Source organism: Camelina sativa, chromosome 10 (assembly GCF_030686135.1).
Source record: "Camelina sativa cultivar CO46 ecotype springtype chromosome 10, ASM3068613v1".
NCBI lineage: Eukaryota > Viridiplantae > Streptophyta > Magnoliopsida > Brassicales > Brassicaceae > Camelina > Camelina sativa.
The window spans coordinates 5,772,208-5,791,434 of record NC_141889.1 but is presented as its reverse complement, the minus strand read 5'-3'; the positions used below and the strand labels follow the sequence as shown (position 1 = coordinate 5,791,434).

General features: G+C 36.7%; 6 protein-coding genes across 6 annotated transcripts; 4 read left to right on the top strand and 2 right to left on the bottom strand.

The window, feature by feature from the left end:
* Positions 1 to 30: 30 nt before the first annotated feature.
* On the top strand, positions 31 to 2,928 carry LOC104717458 (vacuolar protein sorting-associated protein 26B). Its single transcript, XM_010435025.3, has 12 exons — positions 31 to 291; positions 571 to 604; positions 704 to 778; positions 872 to 946; positions 1,028 to 1,100; positions 1,194 to 1,238; positions 1,421 to 1,532; positions 1,655 to 1,721; positions 1,838 to 1,882; positions 2,170 to 2,225; positions 2,311 to 2,486; positions 2,576 to 2,928. The coding sequence occupies exons 2-12, from the start codon at positions 602 to 604 to the stop codon at positions 2,758 to 2,760; spliced, it is 912 nt and encodes a 303-aa protein (XP_010433327.1). The 5' UTR covers positions 31 to 291; positions 571 to 601; the 3' UTR covers positions 2,761 to 2,928.
* LOC104717457 (rhodanese-like domain-containing protein 14, chloroplastic) lies at positions 2,929 to 4,446 on the bottom strand. Its single transcript, XM_010435024.3, has 6 exons — positions 4,065 to 4,446; positions 3,890 to 3,936; positions 3,700 to 3,792; positions 3,472 to 3,610; positions 3,276 to 3,378; positions 2,929 to 3,198 (listed from the first exon to the last, which is right to left on the bottom strand). Exons 1-6 carry the CDS (start codon positions 4,237 to 4,239, stop codon positions 3,075 to 3,077), a joined length of 681 nt encoding a protein of 226 aa, XP_010433326.1. The 5' UTR covers positions 4,240 to 4,446; the 3' UTR covers positions 2,929 to 3,074.
* A 1,124-nt stretch (positions 4,447 to 5,570) lies between these two features.
* LOC104717456 (cytochrome P450 709B3) lies at positions 5,571 to 7,791 on the top strand. The gene is made up of 5 exons (XM_019230532.2): positions 5,571 to 6,031; positions 6,122 to 6,345; positions 6,433 to 6,677; positions 6,764 to 7,124; positions 7,205 to 7,791. The coding sequence occupies exons 1-5, from the start codon at positions 5,749 to 5,751 to the stop codon at positions 7,646 to 7,648; spliced, it is 1,557 nt and encodes a 518-aa protein (XP_019086077.2). The 5' UTR covers positions 5,571 to 5,748; the 3' UTR covers positions 7,649 to 7,791.
* An 844-nt stretch (positions 7,792 to 8,635) lies between these two features.
* LOC104717455 (uncharacterized) lies at positions 8,636 to 11,596 on the top strand. Its single transcript, XM_087470369.1, has 8 exons — positions 8,636 to 9,156; positions 9,503 to 9,647; positions 9,742 to 9,910; positions 9,999 to 10,269; positions 10,429 to 10,694; positions 10,793 to 11,008; positions 11,107 to 11,209; positions 11,305 to 11,596. Exons 1-8 carry the CDS (start codon positions 9,006 to 9,008, stop codon positions 11,364 to 11,366), a joined length of 1,383 nt encoding a protein of 460 aa, XP_087326495.1. The 5' UTR covers positions 8,636 to 9,005; the 3' UTR covers positions 11,367 to 11,596.
* A 19-nt stretch (positions 11,597 to 11,615) lies between these two features.
* On the bottom strand, positions 11,616 to 15,158 carry LOC104717454 (oligopeptide transporter 6-like). The gene is made up of 4 exons (XM_010435021.3): positions 13,858 to 15,158; positions 13,098 to 13,765; positions 12,586 to 13,030; positions 11,616 to 12,510 (listed from the first exon to the last, which is right to left on the bottom strand). Exons 1-4 carry the CDS (start codon positions 14,329 to 14,331, stop codon positions 11,890 to 11,892), a joined length of 2,208 nt encoding a protein of 735 aa, XP_010433323.2. The 5' UTR covers positions 14,332 to 15,158; the 3' UTR covers positions 11,616 to 11,889.
* Positions 15,159 to 18,437: 3,279 nt separating this feature from the next.
* Positions 18,438 to 19,193, top strand: LOC104717453 (protein yippee-like At4g27740). The gene is made up of 2 exons (XM_010435020.3): positions 18,438 to 18,641; positions 18,799 to 19,193. The coding sequence occupies exons 1-2, from the start codon at positions 18,549 to 18,551 to the stop codon at positions 19,021 to 19,023; spliced, it is 318 nt and encodes a 105-aa protein (XP_010433322.1). The 5' UTR covers positions 18,438 to 18,548; the 3' UTR covers positions 19,024 to 19,193.
* The last annotated feature ends 34 nt before the right edge of the window (positions 19,194 to 19,227 follow it).

Genomic DNA, 19,227 nt, shown 5'->3' with positions numbered 1-19,227 from the left:
TATCCCCATTGGACTTACCCTACATGGTACATTGCAAATTGCAATGGTCAATGTTGTCATCTGGGCTTTGATTGGTTTTACTTTTAGGTTTTTGACTGGGCTTTTGTTGTATACTTGAACTAAAAGATAGTAAAAAGTTCCTTCCTTTTCCTATTATCCCAGTTTCGTTTTTTTTTTTTTTTTTTTCTTATAACTTTTCTTGCCTCTTCCGTCGATCTTCTTCTCCAATCCAACAAACAATAATCAGATTTGGTTGATTCAATTACGCTCTTAATACCCTCTCATTCGAAGGTAACTGGTTTCGTACTTCTGTGTCTCAATTGTTCTAACCGACTTGATTTATATCGAATCGAGTCCTCTTCTAATCACTGAAGCATTTACATCTGATTCATTCATAATTCTCTTAGCTTTATTTCATGAACTGGGAACTCGGGTTCGTTTTTTTTTTAATTCCTTACTGAATCGTGAAACTCGAGTTCTGAATCAGCTCTAGTATTGTAGTGTAATGAAATCGGAAATGCCGCTTATTAGTTTTTTTTTTCTTCTTACTCTTTTGATCGAATTGAACAGGTTGTTGTGATTGAGATCTAGTCTTCTGATAATGGTAAGTGCTCTTCTTTACTATGAATTTGCTGCATCTATAAAAACTCAGTCTTGCTTTGTAAAAATGCTTATAGCTTTTTGTTTGTGTTCATTCTCACAGAACTACCTTCTTGGAGCCTTCAAGCCCGCTTGTAACGTTTCCATCACTTTCTCTGATGGCAAAAATCGTAAACAGGTATCCATTGTTCTCATACTGTATTTAAGATCTAGTCAGGTTTTAGAGTTTTCGTTGTCTCCTCTTTTTTAATCTCCATTGTTGTTTCCTTAGGTTCCTATGAAGAAAGAAAATGGTCAAACGGCTCTGGTGCCACTTTTCCATAGTCAAGACACTATCTCCGGGAAGGTACTTACTTGGTCTTCTTGGTGTCACCAGCTGTTCCAGTTATGATGCTTTGTAGTAATTTTTCCTTTTCGTCTTTATTAGGTTTGCATTGATCCATATCAAGGGAAAAAGGTGGAGCATAATGGTGTTAAAGTTGAGCTTCTTGGTCAAATAGGTGTGCTACTATTTCCCTGAAAGGATTACTTATTGGGTTTCTAACTTATATCGATATATGCTTATTGATGGCGTTTGTGTGTGTTCTCTACAGAAATGTACTTTGACAGAGGAAACTTCTATGACTTCACTTCATTGGGTGAGTAAAACTCAGGTTTCATTTTCTTTTTTAAACAGTTTCAAGCGAAAATCTTTGGAGTTTGTGCATCATCAATCAGGAGTGATTCTGATAGTTGATTAAAATGGATTTACTTTCATATTCATCCTATTATATATTTTTAAATTGAGCCAATTGTGATTCTTTATTGTGCCGTATTCCAGTTCGTGAACTGGATGTTCCTGGAGAAATATATGAAAGAAAGACGTACCCTTTTGAATTTCCAACTGTCGAGATGCCATATGAGACATACAATGGTGTGAATGTGCGGCTACGGTATACCATATACAGTAATTCTTGTATCATATACCATATAATTCTTGTATCATAAGGTTGATGATACACTTGTAATCCGTGTTCCTCAATTCAGTTTCAAAATGCTTTCTTTGTTTCTTCAGATATGTCCTTAAAGTAACCGTCACTCGTGGCTACTCTGGAAGCATCTTGGAATACCAAGAGCTTGTGGTATGTTTCTTCCCTTTTGCTGCGTGTCATTGTTCCAATATAGTCAATTGTTTTCTGTCTCCATCTTACATCACCAGAAATATTTAATCATGACATATTGATGTTGTATGAAATAGGTACGGAACTACGCTCCACTTCCTGACATTAATAACAGCATCAAGGTGAGTTCTGATAGTGGATCTAAGTTTGAAACTTAATACAAAAAAGAGATAGGAACTTAAAATACCTAAAAACTCAGCCAAGCTCGTTCTCAATTTCTAGGATCTTAGTATCTTACGACAATCATATATGAGTTACGATATTAAACCCTCTTTTTGTTGAAGATCGCATCTGTTGAGCTCCTTTTTTCCTACTTATTCATAAAGATGTCAATAGGTTTCTTAGACTTATACAAGATTATGGTTTAAATCATTAGCACCCTTTGAGGCTTAGTTTCATTATTGTACAGATGGAAGTTGGAATTGAAGATTGCCTGCACATCGAGTTTGAGTATAATAAAAGCAAGTAAGATAAATATTCGTTGTCATGATTAAAGATTTCACTGACTGATCAAGAAATAACGATGGATCCTGTCTGCCTCTGGATGCAGGTATCACCTAAAAGATGTTATCCTTGGGAAAATATATTTTCTACTTGTAAGAATCAAGATGAAGAATATGGATCTTGAGATCCGACGGCGGGAATCAACAGGTGCAGGTGCTAATACTCATGTTGAGACGGAAACACTTGCGAAATTCGAGTTGATGGATGGAACTCCAGTTAGAGGTATATATATATATTCCCAAGATTTGAAATCTGATTTTTTTAGCGACTTCTTAAGCAATCAAATAACTGAGTGAAGATTTGAATTGCAGGTGAATCAATACCAGTAAGACTGTTTCTGGCCCCATATGATCTTACACCAACACATCGCAACATTAACAACAAATACAGCGTCAAGTATTATCTGAATCTTGTACTGGTAGATGAAGAGGATCGCAGGTACTTCAAGCAGCAAGAAATCACGCTGTACAGGTTGAAGGAAGACACATCATCTTGATGACAATAACAACAGTGTGGATTCTCAGTATCGTTTTGTGACCTTTCTTGTAAAGCCTTAAGACTTTGTGTACTCAGATTGTTATTTATTTGGGTTGGAACTTAGGATGAAGTGTTAACGGAGTACTTGTTTAGTTTTGTTCATCAGTCAAGTTCCTTTTTCTCTGGATTTCGGTTGACTTTGCTGGATTTCATGGTAAATTCGGAAATTGTACAAACCTTAAAAATACACTCTGAAAACCCCAAATATCTAAAAGCCACTACCTGAAATGGACAGATATACAAAACTGGATAACTCTAGAGTGACGAAGTTGGTTAGTCTTCTTCTTCAATTGTTTCAACAGGAAGGCCTTCCTTGCTCCATGTGTAGATTCCACCTTCAAGGTGAAATACGTTCTTATAGCCGTTGAGGACCAGAAGATAAGCAGCTATGAGAGACCTGCAGGAACCCTAATCATATGAGCATCGAAACAAATACTTCCTTACACATAAAGTTGTAGACTTTTGATACATTACCTCGATTGTTGGCCTTCAGGGAGATTCTGGGTCGGCTTCATCGTCCCAGCAGATGAACAAGCTACTATGATCTTTGCTTCTTTGTCAAGTTTAGCTTCTACACCTGCAACATTGTCAAAACAAAACATTCAGCTGCTAGTTCCAACGGCATTGTGTAAAAAACCGTCCAAAGCTGTGATCTCATTTCAGTGCATACCTTGAAGAAACTCTGGATTCTCTTCTGTGCCAGAGAAGATACCGAAGAAAGCAAATCCAAGACGACGAGCTATGTCCCATGCCGTCCATTCCCTTATTAGCCTGTACATCTCCACATTGATAGCTCCCGGAGGATGACCCTTGATAGCCAAACAACAAAACGTATCTCACTCGCATGAATTTGCCATAAATCTACAAAGGATCATGACAAGAGCATAGTATCACTCACCGCCTTGTAGTCTGCCTCTGGTCTTACATCAAGAATCACAAAGTTGTTCTCTTTCTGTAAACGTAGAGCTTCCTTCACGTCCACACTTCTCACCTACAACAATAACAACTAGAAGCTAAGCTATATGTTCACATTTTGATCTACAAAATTAGAGTAAATTTAGAGCATATATATATCATTGACTGGTTACCCTTTTCTCTAATAGAAGCTCTCTCTTCTGTTTCCAATCGATTTCAGCTAATCCCTCCAAGAGACACAACCAGAAGAAGATCGAACAAGGGGGTTAATCTAACTGAACTTTCACAATTCACATTCACAAAAACAACAATTAACACACGAGAAGCTCAAGTTGTATCTATATATACCAGCTGGTTTCGCAGGTTTCGTTGAAGCGCAATGAATCTTGAGCGTTCTTTGCCCTGAAACGATTGCTGTTGATCGAACTCCAGCCGAGAAAAGAGTGTTTCCGGAAGACTTCAGACGCGAAGCCTGCGATGAAGATGGGTAAGAAGGAGTGGCGATTGAAGTGAGTGAAGCCATCTCTGTTGAGTTTCTCTAAGATATTTTTTCTTGAAAATGAGAGAATTTAATTGCACGATTATGGAAGAGGAGAGATGAAATTTTCTTTAGGAAAAGAAATCTGAACATGTGGTTCTTGTTTCATTTTTCTGATTCTTGATATCAAACGATAAAATGTGTTGTCACAACATAATCTTCTCTTATCTTCTTCGTTTCGACCAAATAAAATAAAATAATTTATTTTTAATATAATCTAATTTAATCTACTTAACTATATGTCTAATATTTGATGTTTTAATATAATAATGAAATAAATACTTACTTGTATTATAAAATCAAATTAGTGATATTTTAAAATCAAATTAGTGACATGTAACTCGGATCCATAATTTTTTTTCTTTTTTTTTTTGTAACTGTTAATATACAAAAATTAAAAATTATTATATCCCTTCTAACTAAACGGTTAGATTCAAAACCGAATACAAACTTTTAAATTGAGATGTTTGTTAAGTTGTTTCCTATTCTTTAAAATTAATATTCATTTTGATCTTATTTATAAAGTTTTAACCAAAATATTCATTTAGATCTCATTCTCAGAATAAGCACAAATGATTGTAGGAAACAACTTAACAAACATCTCAATTTAAAAGTTTATAACTAAGATCAAAATAAACATGTGAACCATTCTAAATTTTATAACCAATATGGGTTGTTGAAAACACCATTTTTCTTCGTTGCTTGAGTAATATATGTTCGTTTTTCAAAATTCAAATCATGAAAAATACAGAATAAAAAAATCTAAAATTTTCTTAAATTTATGTATTATACAATGATTCAATGCAAATAAATGAAAATTTTTAAATCTTAACATAATTTTATAAATATCTATACTATTAATTGTTTCCAATTTTTTTTTAATGAAAATTAAAAAAATAATAATTGTGTTTGATTATATATGGTTATATGGATAGCATAGATTCGTAGAGATTATTTAAAATATATTTTTAAAATGTTAATATAGAAATTTTTTCTATCTTATTTAGTTTGCATTGCACCACTCTTGAGTTTTTTTTATTAGATCGCTTAATCTGTTTTTTTTTTCTTTTTATTGGATCCATTAGATTTGGTTAACCTATTTTGGTATTTTATTTACATAAAAAACACTATGGCTCCCAAAACCGAGTTTACCAATTTAATAGTTACCAAGTATGAAAACGGTAAAATTTACCCCTAACCGCATAATGTCGGCATAAGTAAAGGTGAACGAGAAATTGAAAACTGATGAAAAGCTTTATCCTCAGGTCCCTACCAAAATAAAAAAACTTATCTCATTCTCATGTATAGAAAATATCACATGTTTAATATTATTAAAAGAAACATATACTGTTCCCTTCGACAGTGAGAACTTCGTCATCTTGTCGTAGTAGTACCCTACGAAATTATTGAGCTACATTTATTTTTAAGTACAATCATGAATCATTTGTGCTTATCAAAGTCGGAAAATATAAGTCATCTACTAGTGTCCTTTCAATGGAATTCATAAGCACGACCCATCTTTTAGCACTCGTCCTTCTGCTCTTTGTTGTTCCCAAGATATGGGAAGCTTGGTTGATCCTCCTTTGGCGGCCGTTGATGCTGTCAAGAAGATTCAAGAAACAAGGAATCTCAGGCCCAAAGTACAAGATCTGGTACGGAAACATCAGTGAGATGAACAAGATGAAGGAAGAAGCTAACCTTTTGGTTCTTGATCCTAAGTCCAACGATATCTTCCCTCGTGTGTTTCCTCACTATCACCAATGGATGTCTCAATACGGTGCCGTTGACCAATCTCCAAATTGTTTTTTTCTTATTTATAGATGAGAATTGCTTAACACAAACTCAAGTTGTGTCTATGCTATATTAGGACAAACATTTCTATACTGGAATGGAACAAAGCCGACGATATACATATCCGATCCTGAACTAGCGAAACAGATCTTGTCGAGCAAGTTCGGTTTCACTATTATACCAGTGAAAAGACCGGAGGTCTTCATACTTTTCGGTAAAGGACTTTCCTTTATCCAGGGTGATGATTGGGTTCGCCACAGACGAATCTTGAACCCTGCTTTCTCCATGGACCGGCTCAAGGTCTTTTCTTCTTTTCTTTTTTTTTTTTACTTCTCAGCACAGATCTGAAACAAAACCTAATTAATTTACTTGTTATGAAATTGTCAGGCCATGACGAAACCAATGGTGGAATGCACCTTGAGGATGTTCGATGAGTGGAGAAAACAGAGTAATGGTGAAGTGGTGATAAAGATGGACATGGACAAAGAGTTCCATAAATTGACCGCAGACATTATAGCGACCACTGCGTTTGGAAGCAGTTACGAGGAAGGAATCGAATTGTGTAGATCACAGACAGAACTTGAGAAATTTTATATTACTTCACTTACTAAAGTCTTCATCCCCGGAACCCAGTAAGTATATAATATAGTCAATACACTGCTAGTTTCACTGAAGTATTTTGAGATTTGAAGATTTTTGTTGTCTCTTGTGTTCCAAGATACCTTCCTACGCCTACAAACCTTAAACTATGGGAGCTTGATAAGAAAGTGAAGAACTCGATCAAGAGAATCATAGATTCAAGGTCAAAATGTGAGACCTATGGGGACGATCTTCTGGGGGTCATGTTGAAAGCTGAAAAATCGAAGGAGCATGGGAGACAGATGAGAATTGATGAGATCATAGACGAATGCAAAAATTTCTACTATGCAGGTCAAGGGACTACTTCGATTCTGTTGACATGGACTATGATGTTACTGAGCTTGCACCAAGACTGGCAAGAGAAACTCAGAGAAGAGATTTTCAATGAATGTGGGGAAGATGAGATCCCAGATTCAGACACCATCTCTAAACTCAATCTGGTAATGCTTCATTTCAATGAGTTACTTGTGGTTGAAGAAAAGGGGTTTCTTGTGATTGGGGTAACCTATTTATCTTGCAGATGAACATGGTGTTAATGGAGTCGCTTCGTCTGTACGGGCCCGTGATTAAAATGTTCCGAGACGCAACACAAGATATGAAGATAGGAAACTTGGAGATCCCTAAGGGCACGAGCGTTATTGTCCCGTTTCTGAAGATGCACACCGACAAGGCTATATGGGGAGAAGACGCTGAACAATTCAAACCCTTGCGGTTCGAAAACGGCATTTCTCAAGCTGCCATGCAACCAAACGCTCTCCTTGCGTTCTCAACTGGACCAAGAGCTTGCATTGCCAAAAACTTTGCCATGATAGAAGCCAAGACCGTGGTCACTATGATCCTTCAACGGTTCCGTCTTAGCCTCTCCCCGGAGTATAAGCACACGCCAGTTGATCACTTCAATCTGTTTCCGCAATACGGCTTACCGGTAATGCTTCTGCCTCTCGATAGTAGTTCACAACAGTGAGGAAGAGAACAAAAACAAGATCTCAACGGATTTGGTTAAGTTATGTTCTGTAATTGGCCTTGATCTAAATAAATGTTAATGACATACTTTAAATTCAAAGTGAAGCAAGGAATAAAATCTGAACATGTGGTGGCTGTTTTATTTTCTTGATTCTCATCGTCGATTCTATCTTTTGAATTCAAATATAAAGTTCCCACACCATAATCTTCTGTCATCTTTTTTTATTAGCTTTCATTGATCCATAAATAATGGATCATCCATTCTTGAGTTTTGATTGGTTCGGTTTGATTTGGTCTGGTTTTGAGTTTTAATTGGATTACCTCAATTTGATTAACTTGGTTTTTGATATATTCGGTTTAGAGATTGTAAAAATGATTTTCATTTCTTTACAATATGCACCTGATCAATTTTATCAAATCATTTTTACAAAATTGATTATTTTTGAAGAAATAAAAATCGCTTAGTAGATAAATTGTCTGTTTATATTTGATGCTTGCTGATAGTAGCCTGATACCATCACTAATTTTACGAAAACTGATTATTTTATTTTCGAATTAGGTTCTTAGCGGATACCAGATAATAATTTTTTTTTTAATTTTTATCATAGACTACATAGGGTAAATTGTGACTTTTTTTTTCTTTTTTTTCATGTTTCAAAATTATAAACATTTTGTAAAAACTTCATCTCGTACATTACTATAATTTGACTATGCTTTTGTACAAAATTAATCTTAATATGTGTGTCGACCATATTCCGTAATCAAATAATTGAGATTTTTCTTACCAAGGCAACCAGTAAGCCCACAAGACAGAACCTAGTGGAATAAAAACCAAATCACTCGTTGAAATTTTCTACTCATGTTCTGTCCCACTTCCACTAATGAGTAAATATGGATGGACTCTTATAATTAATCTAACAAATTAGCGTACAACTAAATCAACGGCTTAAGATTTAAGAAGATGCATCAGCCCCCACTCCCTCACCGTATGGGGTCCTCTGTGTGTCTGTCTCTCCACTCCCCACCGACACTCTCTTTACCGTCGATCACTCCAAATCACCGTCATGATCGTGCCACGTATATATTTTCTTATCCTCTGCATTTAAAAACACGGTGGACTGCGTACTCTCTCTCACGCTGCTTCAGATTTGTACATTGCGACTTTGGAATATTATTTTTAACCAATAAAGTAATGGCCTTTACGCGTCCTCACTGAGAGTGTGGAGTATAAATCAAGCTGAAGCTGAAGAAGAAGCAGTGGGGAGATATATATATACATAATAGAGTCTCGCCTTGATAGTTTCTTCACATAAAAACTCAATCTTTTTTTTTTTCCTCTTTGTCTGGATCGAACGACAATGGAGGTGTTCTACTACTTGGTGTTTGGGGTTTTGGGTCTCGTCGTCGCGGCGTTGGAGCTTAGCAAGAACAACAAGGATCGTGTCAACACTTCTTCAGCTTTTAATTCTTTCAAGAACAATTATCTCATCGTCTATTCGCTCATGATGGGTACGAAGAGGCTCTTCTCTTCTTTTTATCTTCCTCTTTTCCTGATAATGTCGGTAAAAGCATTTTCCGATCCGATCTGGGTGTTGGGAAGAGGTTAATTTTGTGGCTGTGGTGGGAGATTTCAGATTTAGATCCTCTTTTGTTTTTGTTGCCAAGTATTGTCTTTCATGGAGAGTTCCATATCACATCTGAACATTTAGGGTTTTCAATTTCTATGTAGAATAGAGAATGAAGAAGAAAATGTTACTCCACTAATATGAGTACGAGATTAGTAACTAAAGTTTCAAGCTTTATTACATAAACGATCCACCAGGGGTCGCTGACTGTTTTGTTTTGTGATTTGCAGCGGGTGATTGGCTGCAGGGTCCATATGTGTACTATCTCTATAGTACTTATGGATTTGGTAAAGGGGACATTGGACAGCTTTTCATTGCTGGTTTTGGTTCCTCTATGTTGTTTGGTACTATCGTTGGATCTCTAGCCGACAAACAGTGAGCTTTTCTCTCTCTGATGCTTTTATGTTTTAAGCAAATGTGAAATCTTAGCTCTTTTAGTAATTTTGCATAATGTTGTATTCTGTTTCAGGGGTCGTAAGAGGGCATGCATTACCTATTGTATTACCTACATATTGAGCTGCATCACCAAGCATTCTCCTCAATATAAAGTTTTGATGGTAGGCCGTGTGTTGGGAGGCATCGCTACTTCCCTTCTGTTTTCATCATTTGAATCATGGCTAGTTGCTGAACACAATAAGGTAAAGCAAGTTATACTGTATTAAGCTGTTTTCTGTTTAGTCTTCTTTGTTATGTCTAAAATAGTGTGTTTATGTGTGATGTATGCAGAGGGGCTTTGAGCAACAATGGCTGTCTGTAACATTTTCAAAGGCAGTGTTTTTCGGCAATGGTCTTGTCGCAATTATCGCTGGATTGTTTGGGAACTTGCTTGTGGATACCTTCGCTCTTGGCCCTGTAGCACCATTTGATGCTGCTGCATGCTTTCTTGCTATCGGAATGGCTGTCATTTTATCATCATGGACAGAAAACTATGGAGATCCTTCAGAAAACAAGGATTTGCTTACCCAGTTCAGAGGTGCTGCAGTGGCCATTGCCTCTGGTGAGTTGAAAATACTGTTTCCCTTTCTAGATTTTGCTTCCTGTTTTGCTTCACATTTGTATTGTGTTGGTTCCATGTCTTGTTTCTTCTTTCTCATTGTCCTCCCTGAGTTTTGAAGAATGTATGATGATAACATGAGTTTTTTTTATCTTTCATCAGATGAAAAGATAGCACTGTTGGGTGCTATCCAGTCGCTCTTTGAAGGATCTATGTATACTTTTGTATTCCTCTGGACTCCTGCTCTAAGCCCGAACGATGAGGAGATTCCCCATGGTTTCATTTTTGCAACATTTATGTTGGCTTCGATGCTTGGCAGTTCCCTTGCATCTCGTCTGTTAGCTCGTTCAACTCCCAGAGTAGAGAGCTACATGCAGATTGTTTTCCTAGTTTCCGGTGCTGCACTATTGCTTCCAATCTTAATGACTGTAAGTTTTTATTTAAAAAGCTTCTTGTGAATCCTACTTTGCGCGCTTTGGTGCTATCTGTGAGTAATTAATTGTTTGCAATTGGATGTGTGACTCAGTTGTTCATAGCACCTTCCAAGGTGAAAGGTGGAGGAATCTCTTTCTCAGGTTGCTTTCAGCTCCTTGGGTTCTGTATATTCGAGGCGTGTGTAGGACTGTTTTGGCCATCCATTATGAAGATGAGATCCCAATACATCCCTGAAGAAGCCAGAAGCACAATAATGAACTTTTTCCGCATTCCTCTGAATATCTTTGTCTGCGTTGTATTATACAATGTAAGTCCACCAACATTCTTTTTTTACACTATAGTAGCTGAAGTTTCTTGTCCCATGTCTCTGTGTTGTGGTACTGACTAGTTTTATGTGCTCTGAAGGTAAATGCATTCCCTATCACGGTCATGTTTGGAATGTGCTCGATTTTCCTCTTTGTTGCAAGTCTCCTGCAAAGGCGGCTCATGATGATTGTTGACAAGCCAAGTATGTTATCTCTATCTCTATTTGAATTGGGGCTATTGATTTGCTCTAGCACGCTTTCTGCCTACAGTCAGTATAACATCTCTATGTTTTTGCAGAAACAAATGACTGGACACCCCTTGAAGAAAGAAACACAGAAGAAGATCCCCTTAACATATAATGGAAGTTATACATACGCACATTCTGGATTCAGTAATGGAGACAGATAGAAGAAGAGTACTTTTAAGGTATATGGTATATAGCACGCAACAATGCGTACAAAGAGATCATAGCGTTATAAGACTCGATGCAGTAGTTTGATTGTTTAATTTCCTTGGCTATATTTTTGTTGATGTTAAATTTAAAGACAAGTTTAAAGTTTTATGCAATCAATGTGTTATTCTTTCTTTCTATGCAAGGCCATACCATATTGTTTAAGCTCTGTTCTGCTATATCCCTTTGACAAATTACAATTTCAAATAACAGCTAGCTTTTAAGAGGCGAAACAAATCTCTAAAGCATAAAAATCAGTATATAGAATCACTAGCATTTGGCCTGTCATAGAACAGGATAGTACCTAATTTAAAGCTATCACAAAGACAAAGATATAGTTCTTGGAGAGTAAAGACCTTTCTGAGAGTTGGAATAATCAGTTTGCTGTGTGTTCTGTACAAAGCACTTGTTATATGCTTTTGTCTCATGAGCTAGAAGACGGGACAGCCTTTGATGACAACGCCTTTAGCGGTTGGACAGGAAGCCAAGGGACATGTATCACGGTCGCCAGAATTTCCCCACCAATTCACTTCAATTCCTTTTCGACCGAGTACTAGAAACAGAAGTATGGTCATAAAAGCTGAGCCAGCATCTAAACCACCTGACAACACATAGTTATACTTCGTCCACCAGTCTCTCCTGTACTTGAAAATGAAGTGGCCAAAGATGAATGCAACGATGAGCCAGCTGGTGAAGTTAACCGCTGTTGCAGGTGGCATCATTGCGGTGGCTCCCACAAGGACAGGGATATGAATCTTGGAGATCCATGTCTGAGCCGGGAACATCTTTGTAGCTAGCCAAACTAAGAGTGGAGCTATGGCTCCTACGAGGAAGAACCAGTTGACACTTGAGTATTCTCCAAGGTCTCCAAACATCCTACGTGGTCCCACTAGTCCCCAGATCACAGAGGCGTCAAAGAAGACACGGTCCATGGGACAAGTCCATTGGCTGTCTGAAGGAAGCAAGGCTGTGTCACAGAGATGAGGAATCTCTTCCATTAACCACCAAGCTGTTCCTGTGTAAACCACAACCGCCACAAGCGTCCCCACAACCTGCACTTGTTACAACTTGATCAGCTATATATTTTTTTTTATTGGCATCTATCTCAAAACCAATTGATAACATACCTGAGCCATGAACATGGATCTAGGCGGGATCTTCATGTAATGACCGAGCTTGAAGTCGGAAATGAAAGTTAGCGCTTGAGTCATACTAATGTATCCGTAGACCTTGAAACACATGTTGGCAACAGGACGTTCCGGGTAGATATAGCCGATAACATACTCGGTTATGATGTTCAAACCTGGTGCCTGATTAGTAGTGGCGGCTATGACACCAATCAAAGGAGTGAAAGTGATGGCAATGGCACAAGCAAGCAACACTCCCCACCAAGGAAGCTGCACGGTGGCGTTGTAGTGCACGGAGATGAACATGATGAGCGCTATATTCAGCAAAAGGATGACCAAAAACCACCACAACGGAACCTCCCTGTAGTTTTTCTTCATGATTCTCGTATGTATATCCATTTTCTTATTCTTCTGAAACGCTCCTCTTGTCTGTTTCCACAAGTCACTGTAAAGACATGAAGATTAGTTTCGGACAGTGAACAATACATACTTGAACATGAATAACTATATACCTTCCGTTGAAGACTAGGACATGGACAATGGTGGCAGACAATGTAGCAAACCCGAGACCATAAGTAACTGCAAAGAAGGTGCTCATGTTGATGGAGCCGGTCCTAGAGTAAACCGCGCGGTCGAGATGGAATTTGCTATCAATAATGCTTAAAACATCATAACGTGAGCCATTAGCCATGAAGAGCTGGCTAGAGAATATAGGGAAGGTCTTGGCGTCATATATGTTAAACCAGTAACAAATAGGCGTGACGATATACATGACCAGCACAAAACCGATGGCTACATTGACGGAAGCAAACAAGGGACTAGCTAAAGGGCTTCCAAGATAAGCACTAATGGTAACCCAATCAAAACCAATGGATCCAATACCAAGACCGTGTTCACCTGAACCGAGTTGGTTTACTAGAATTGATTTAGGATTAAACCAACAGACCCATGAGATTGATGTTAACATGGTGAATAGATAACCGGGAAAGATGTAGTAAGCAAAGCTAGCAACGAGGACGATTAGGAAGAACTGAGTTCGACTCATGTTTCCTCTTGATTTCTTTTCTTTCTCGTGCAGCGCACCAAAGAGAGAGACTTGAACGAGATTGCTTGGCCACCACATTTCACCAGGCTCAACGAGGTGTTTCCTGAAGAGACCAGCCCAACCAAATCCAAGAATCTAAACACAAGAAACGATTTCAAGATTCAAGAAATTAAAAAGGTGACTAAAAAGCACGAAACAGAGAGATGATGATGAAGTGAAAGTGAAACCTGAGTAGTGATCATAACGAGAAACGCGGGGAGAAAAGGAAGAGAGCGTTTGTAGTAAAGCTTAATAGCACTGAGTATGTGAGTGGCGTAAACAGAGCCGGCGCCGGAATTCGCAAAGATGGTAATCAGAACATGTTCCTTGACGTTGAAGGCACCTGGATTTAAGGTGAACTGAAACCTCGTACCTTCCAAGAATCTCCTCGTCGGAAGCACCCTCGCCATGAGATGTCCGAGCGGCACGACGGCGATCTGAGCAGAGATTCCGGTGATGCTCAACGGCATCGTTCTGTACCAGAAAAACTGGTTGATGAAAGAGAGTACAATGCACGCGCCTATACCAAGAACCCACATACGAAACGTGAGAACCGGTAGAGACGAATCGTCGGTTTTGGGTACAGTGAGCTCCACCTCCGGTACAACGCACCGGTCATCATCGTCCACAACCGCCGCGAACTCTGCTGCTATCTCTCCCATCGTTTTCTTCTACTAAAGAGAACTGTGTTCCGATCTTTAGGGGATGAGTGACCTTTTTTATATATATGTAAGAGATCTTGATATTGAATAATCGCAATTATTGAACTAATGTGTATATATCCATTAAGGAACTCTGTCTTTTCCCACTAAAAAACTTTTGTTTTTCTCACTCACATGTTACTATTGAAAATTATATAAATGGATCGACAGATATATTATATGATGTATGAAATTATATGCAAAAGAAAGAGAATAAATCAGAGTAGAAAACGACAAGTGATGGGTCAAGTGTAAAAGTAAGGAAGAAAACAGCTAAGCCGATACATAGTTTTTTGTAGTTTTTAAAATAAGGAAGCCAACAAAAATAGAGTCGAGACATATAATTTTTTTTATACAGAAGCATTAGATATGATGCATGTACGTCCGAAAAATAAAACAATATATAAGTACAAACAAATTCCATGGGGGGGGGGGGGGGCAAGGAAAGAAAATATTTGGTTTAACTTGTTTACACTCAATAAGTTATGAACTTATGATGGGTATAACGGAGTTATTCACCGCACAAATGAGCCACTCCAGGCTCCAGGCTGTATAATCTCTGTTATGTTGTTGTTGTGGTCACTATAGCACCACCCACAGGTGCACCACAAACCTTGTAACTTTAAAAAAAAAAACGAAACATGTATATATGACTGATCTAAACTACTTTATCTTAAAATCTTGTTTCGACCTTTTTAACTACTAAGGAAAAAGTTGCTGTACTAATCACAGCTTTATCTTCTTAAACGATCAGATCAGAATAGAAAATTTTGTATTATGATATTGATACGCAAAGTTTATGAAATTTTCTTGTTTTTATCGTTAACCTATGGTCAACTTTGGTTAGTGTAGTGATCACACAAGAACCTTAAATGCATCAGTTATGATATCATATTCAAACCAGAGACTTTTTGGGTCAGTATGAGAAGTCGTCGTTTTCTGATATATCGGGAATACAAAAGAAAACGGCAACTTGTAGTGTACTGTGGGACGCGTTTATATAATTCAAGTTGCAACTAAACCATTGCACCACTTGATATATTTTTGCTGCCACGCAGGTCCACTTACCTTCTAGTTAAGGACCCCATCTAGTCATCTACATCGAAACTGTCAAACAATTTAAGGGGAGGAGAGGGGGGGGGGGGGGGGGGGAATTGGATTGGTTAGATAAGTAGAGCCAATTTTTTTTTTAGCAAAGTTCGGCTTTTGCAAATTTTCAAACTACGTTAAAAACGAATCAATAATAACCTTGACCACAATTACATTATTCGTAAACACGTGAACTAGACATAATTACATATATATATATATCCAAATTTTTTATCTTTACATAAACTTGAGCCTCACAAAACTCCGCAATATCGACTACTTTGACACAAGTTGCACAACATCTTATTACATTGACGGGCTTAACTCTTAAATATTCGATAGATTGTATCAAAAACTGATTTACTTCTATATATGTGTCTCCAAAATACTTAAATTTGGTGTCACTGAGCTAGCTAGTTGATATATTTATATAAGAAATTTATTAAATTTGAAAGATTAGTCAAACAACTTAATTTTTGAATGATCTGCATGCATAGCTTAAAACAATGGTTGTGCACCCTTACTATTTATTCCCATTAATTAACTACAATGTGCGGGATCAACACATAATAGCGTCAAGAAAATGCAGAAACTTATATATACAGTGCTGGCCCAACATTAATGAGGGTCCTACGCAAAATTTTAAAAATGTATCTTTTTCACCTATGACAAAAGTTATAGGTTTTTGCCACAACTTAATATTTTAAGGCCTTTTATATATCTTACAAATGAAAAAGCATTTTACATTTAAATAAAAAAATCTTTATACATATCCTTAAAAAAAATGTCTTTGGTTCAACAGATTTTTAAGTGAAAGAGGCTTTTAAAATTTTGGGCCCGAATCTTTGGCTTTATTTGTTTCCCCTGTGGGTCGGGCCTGGATATATACCGCTTATAGATTAACCTTTAGACCTGACTTTAAATAAGTACGTCGATAATTTGATAACAACTGTCGTTTTATGATATGTAGTAGGGGACACACAATGTGAATCTTATTAAGACTTTGAATAAATAAACTAAAAAAGGGATTTAATATTAAGTTGTCATTTATTACATTCAAAAAGAGATGTTTCATGCCGGTTTTGAAGACGATTGCGACTTGGGACAATGGACAAGTGCGATCTAGTCATTGCATACTCCTAAGTCCTAATCTGCTGACCAAACAATGACTCTGTACACGGAACACGGGTTAACTAAACAAAGTATATCACATCTAACATTTCAAACCAAACAAGCCAATAAATCTAACTTTATATATGTACCGATCAAAACATTATTTAATCAATAATCATTATAACTTTAAACCATAAAATCAACCTACGATACCGTACGTATGCGTAATTCACACAATCAATTTTATAATTGGTAACTTTTACATAATATGAATATGGTAAATGTTAATATGTGTGAATCACAAGAAGTAAATGTGCCTTTTTCGGCTTTTCAAAGGATGAATTTGAAAACGGGGCTACCCTCGTTATTTTATTTAATGTGTGACCACTGTTTAGCTGGAAATCACTAGGAGCCGGAGGCGACTTTAAACTTTAAAGTACGCTCCAAAATCTAAAGCTAAATACCAGACAAAAGACTTTCTATATTGTTTGTTTTTAATGTATTTTAAGAAATATCAGCATCGTTACGTTATTGAATTGTATACTTCTACTAACTTCTAAAAGAAGAGACAGTGAAAATGAAACTAGTAAGATTTGGAGCCAAAAGAGATATCTCGTCATTAATTAGATGAAGTACCGACCTAAAATTAATATACCACATCCTCCTTATATTCCACAAGTACAACTCATCTACAATTACACGGGAACGGGGTGGAATATATAATTTCAATATAAACGAACCAAACCATAAACCAAAAACCTTTATTGAGAAATTCACGTAACAGTACTTAAAAATTTAATTAGTGTTATGTAGTTCATGATCTGATGATTATACATAGGGCTGGGCAAAATAACCGATAACCAAATAACCGACCGAAACCGAACCGAAAAAAAACCAAACCGAACCGAACCGAAATTTTTCAAATACCCGAATGGTTAGTAAAAATCTATATCCAAACTAACCGAAACCGAACCGAACCGAACCGACAATTAAATGGTTAACCGAAATATCCGAAAACCTAGAAGATATCAAATATTATATACTTAATATTATGCAAAACTATAAAATAAACTTAAAATATAAATTATTTCTAGATTTAAAACAATTAAATATTTTAAATAATCAATATATGTAAATGTTATTATTTTGAATTTACAAAGTTAAATACTATTTTGTAAAATTGAATCCATATTTTTCCCTTTTTTGTATTTTTGTTATTGTATATTTGGTTAATTTTGGTTATATTCGGTTAGTTTTGGTTATATTTGGTTTATTTGGTTAATGTTAATATAATTTATGTTAGTTATGGTTATTTATTTAAATAACCAAACCGAAACCGAACCGAAAGAAACCGAACCGAACCGAACCGAAATTTCAAAAATATCCAAATGGTTACTATATTACTATATCCAAAATAACCGAAACCGAATACAACCGAACCGAAACCGAATGGTTAACCGAATGCCCAGGCCTAATTATACATATAAAAATAATCCTTCTTTAAAGCTTAATAACGTTTTTGTTTATGTTTATGACAACGTAATTGTACAGTGTATTTAAAATGGACCAAGTATCAGTGTGTCACAGTCCGTCACCGCTTAAACAAAGACCCCACGGGTGGGCATATCAATCAATATATCAAGTATCAATTTTATAGGGGCGAGTAGCTTCCATGAGAGTTGGTGAGACGATGAAAGGAGCAACGATCGAGCTTTCATCTATTTTCACGAGTGACTAAAATTAATATTCAATTGGGCCTATTATTTTATACACCCATAACTGGCCCAATAGTTCAATAGCACAAACATTGGCAATGTGGCGCATACCAACAAGGCAAATAATGCAAGTGTTGGGGGGTCAACGCACGATAAAATTCCACAAGAACTAAACGATAAGAAGAAATCATCTTCATTGTCGTCTCTCATCCAATCTTACAAACTCTCCTATTTTGCTTTCGATATCCATCGAATCGACCAATGGCAGAAAACAAAACTCTTCCTACCTATTTCTGCAGAAACTGCGAGAATCCATTAGCTCTCGGTGAAGATATCATCTCCAAAAAATTCGTGGTAACAACAAAATTTTTAAAGATTGTTTAGTTGTACCAACATTCATCTTTCATTTCTTATCCAGAAGTTTTTTTTCTATAGATAATAAATAACTCATAGTCTCCATCGGTAACAAATAACAAAGTGTTTTTTTTTTTTTTTAATATGGATATTATAGGGAGCTTCGGGACCAGCGTTTATGTTTTCGCACGCGATGAACGTGGTGGTTGGACCGAAGATTGGGAGGAAACTGATAACAGGATCGTACGTGGTGGCAGATGTGATGTGCAGTAAGTGTGGTGAACCGTTGGGTTGGAAGTATGTCGAGACCTTCGATCTTAGACAGAGGTACAAAGAAGGCATGTTTGTACTCGAGAAGCTCAAGTTGACCAAGAGATATTGAAACTATAGTCAAGAATCTCCTGGAGGATTAAGTTACAAAAAAAAATAAGTAAAGGAAACTTAAAGGAAATTTGTATGTATCTTTATATTCTTATTACCTTTTGTTGTATAAATTGTCATCAGTATATTACCGACAGGTGATTTCGAAAATTCAATACTATTTTAGTGGAACTTGGTCACGTGTTTGGTTGGATACTTGGATGGA

Bases quoted from the DNA above. Each gene is read 5' to 3' on its own strand.
- LOC104717458 (XM_010435025.3), top strand. The intron at 779-871 runs GTATCCATTGTT...TTGTTTCCTTAG, and splicing joins ATGGCAAAAATCGTAAACAG to GTTCCTATGAAGAAAGAAAA. The intron at 1,101-1,193 runs GTGTGCTACTAT...TGTTCTCTACAG, and splicing joins TGAGCTTCTTGGTCAAATAG to AAATGTACTTTGACAGAGGA.
- LOC104717457 (XM_010435024.3), bottom strand. From the start codon at position 4,239: ATGGCTTCACTCACTTCAATCGCCACTCCTTCTTACCCATCTTCATCG. The intron at 3,793-3,889 runs GTAACCAGTCAA...TTATTGTTGTAG, and splicing joins AGCTTCTATTAGAGAAAAGG to GTGAGAAGTGTGGACGTGAA. The intron at 3,611-3,699 runs GTGAGTGATACT...TTGGCTATCAAG, and splicing joins CAGAGGCAGACTACAAGGCG to GGTCATCCTCCGGGAGCTAT.
- LOC104717456 (XM_019230532.2), top strand. From the start codon at position 5,749: ATGGAATTCATAAGCACGACCCATCTTTTAGCACTCGTCCTTCTGCTC. The intron at 6,032-6,121 runs GTGCCGTTGACC...ATGCTATATTAG, and splicing joins CCAATGGATGTCTCAATACG to GACAAACATTTCTATACTGG. The intron at 6,346-6,432 runs GTCTTTTCTTCT...TGAAATTGTCAG, and splicing joins TCTCCATGGACCGGCTCAAG to GCCATGACGAAACCAATGGT.
- LOC104717455 (XM_087470369.1), top strand. From the start codon at position 9,006: ATGGAGGTGTTCTACTACTTGGTGTTTGGGGTTTTGGGTCTCGTCGTC. The intron at 9,911-9,998 runs GTAAAGCAAGTT...TGATGTATGCAG, and splicing joins TAGTTGCTGAACACAATAAG to AGGGGCTTTGAGCAACAATG. The intron at 10,695-10,792 runs GTAAGTTTTTAT...TGTGTGACTCAG, and splicing joins TGCTTCCAATCTTAATGACT to TTGTTCATAGCACCTTCCAA.
- LOC104717454 (XM_010435021.3), bottom strand. From the start codon at position 14,331: ATGGGAGAGATAGCAGCAGAGTTCGCGGCGGTTGTGGACGATGATGAC. The intron at 13,766-13,857 runs GTTTCACTTTCA...TCTTGTGTTTAG, and splicing joins TCGTTATGATCACTACTCAG to ATTCTTGGATTTGGTTGGGC. The intron at 12,511-12,585 runs GTATGTTATCAA...TAACAAGTGCAG, and splicing joins GATCCATGTTCATGGCTCAG to GTTGTGGGGACGCTTGTGGC.
- LOC104717453 (XM_010435020.3), top strand. From the start codon at position 18,549: ATGGCAGAAAACAAAACTCTTCCTACCTATTTCTGCAGAAACTGCGAG. The intron at 18,642-18,798 runs GTAACAACAAAA...TGGATATTATAG, and splicing joins TCATCTCCAAAAAATTCGTG to GGAGCTTCGGGACCAGCGTT.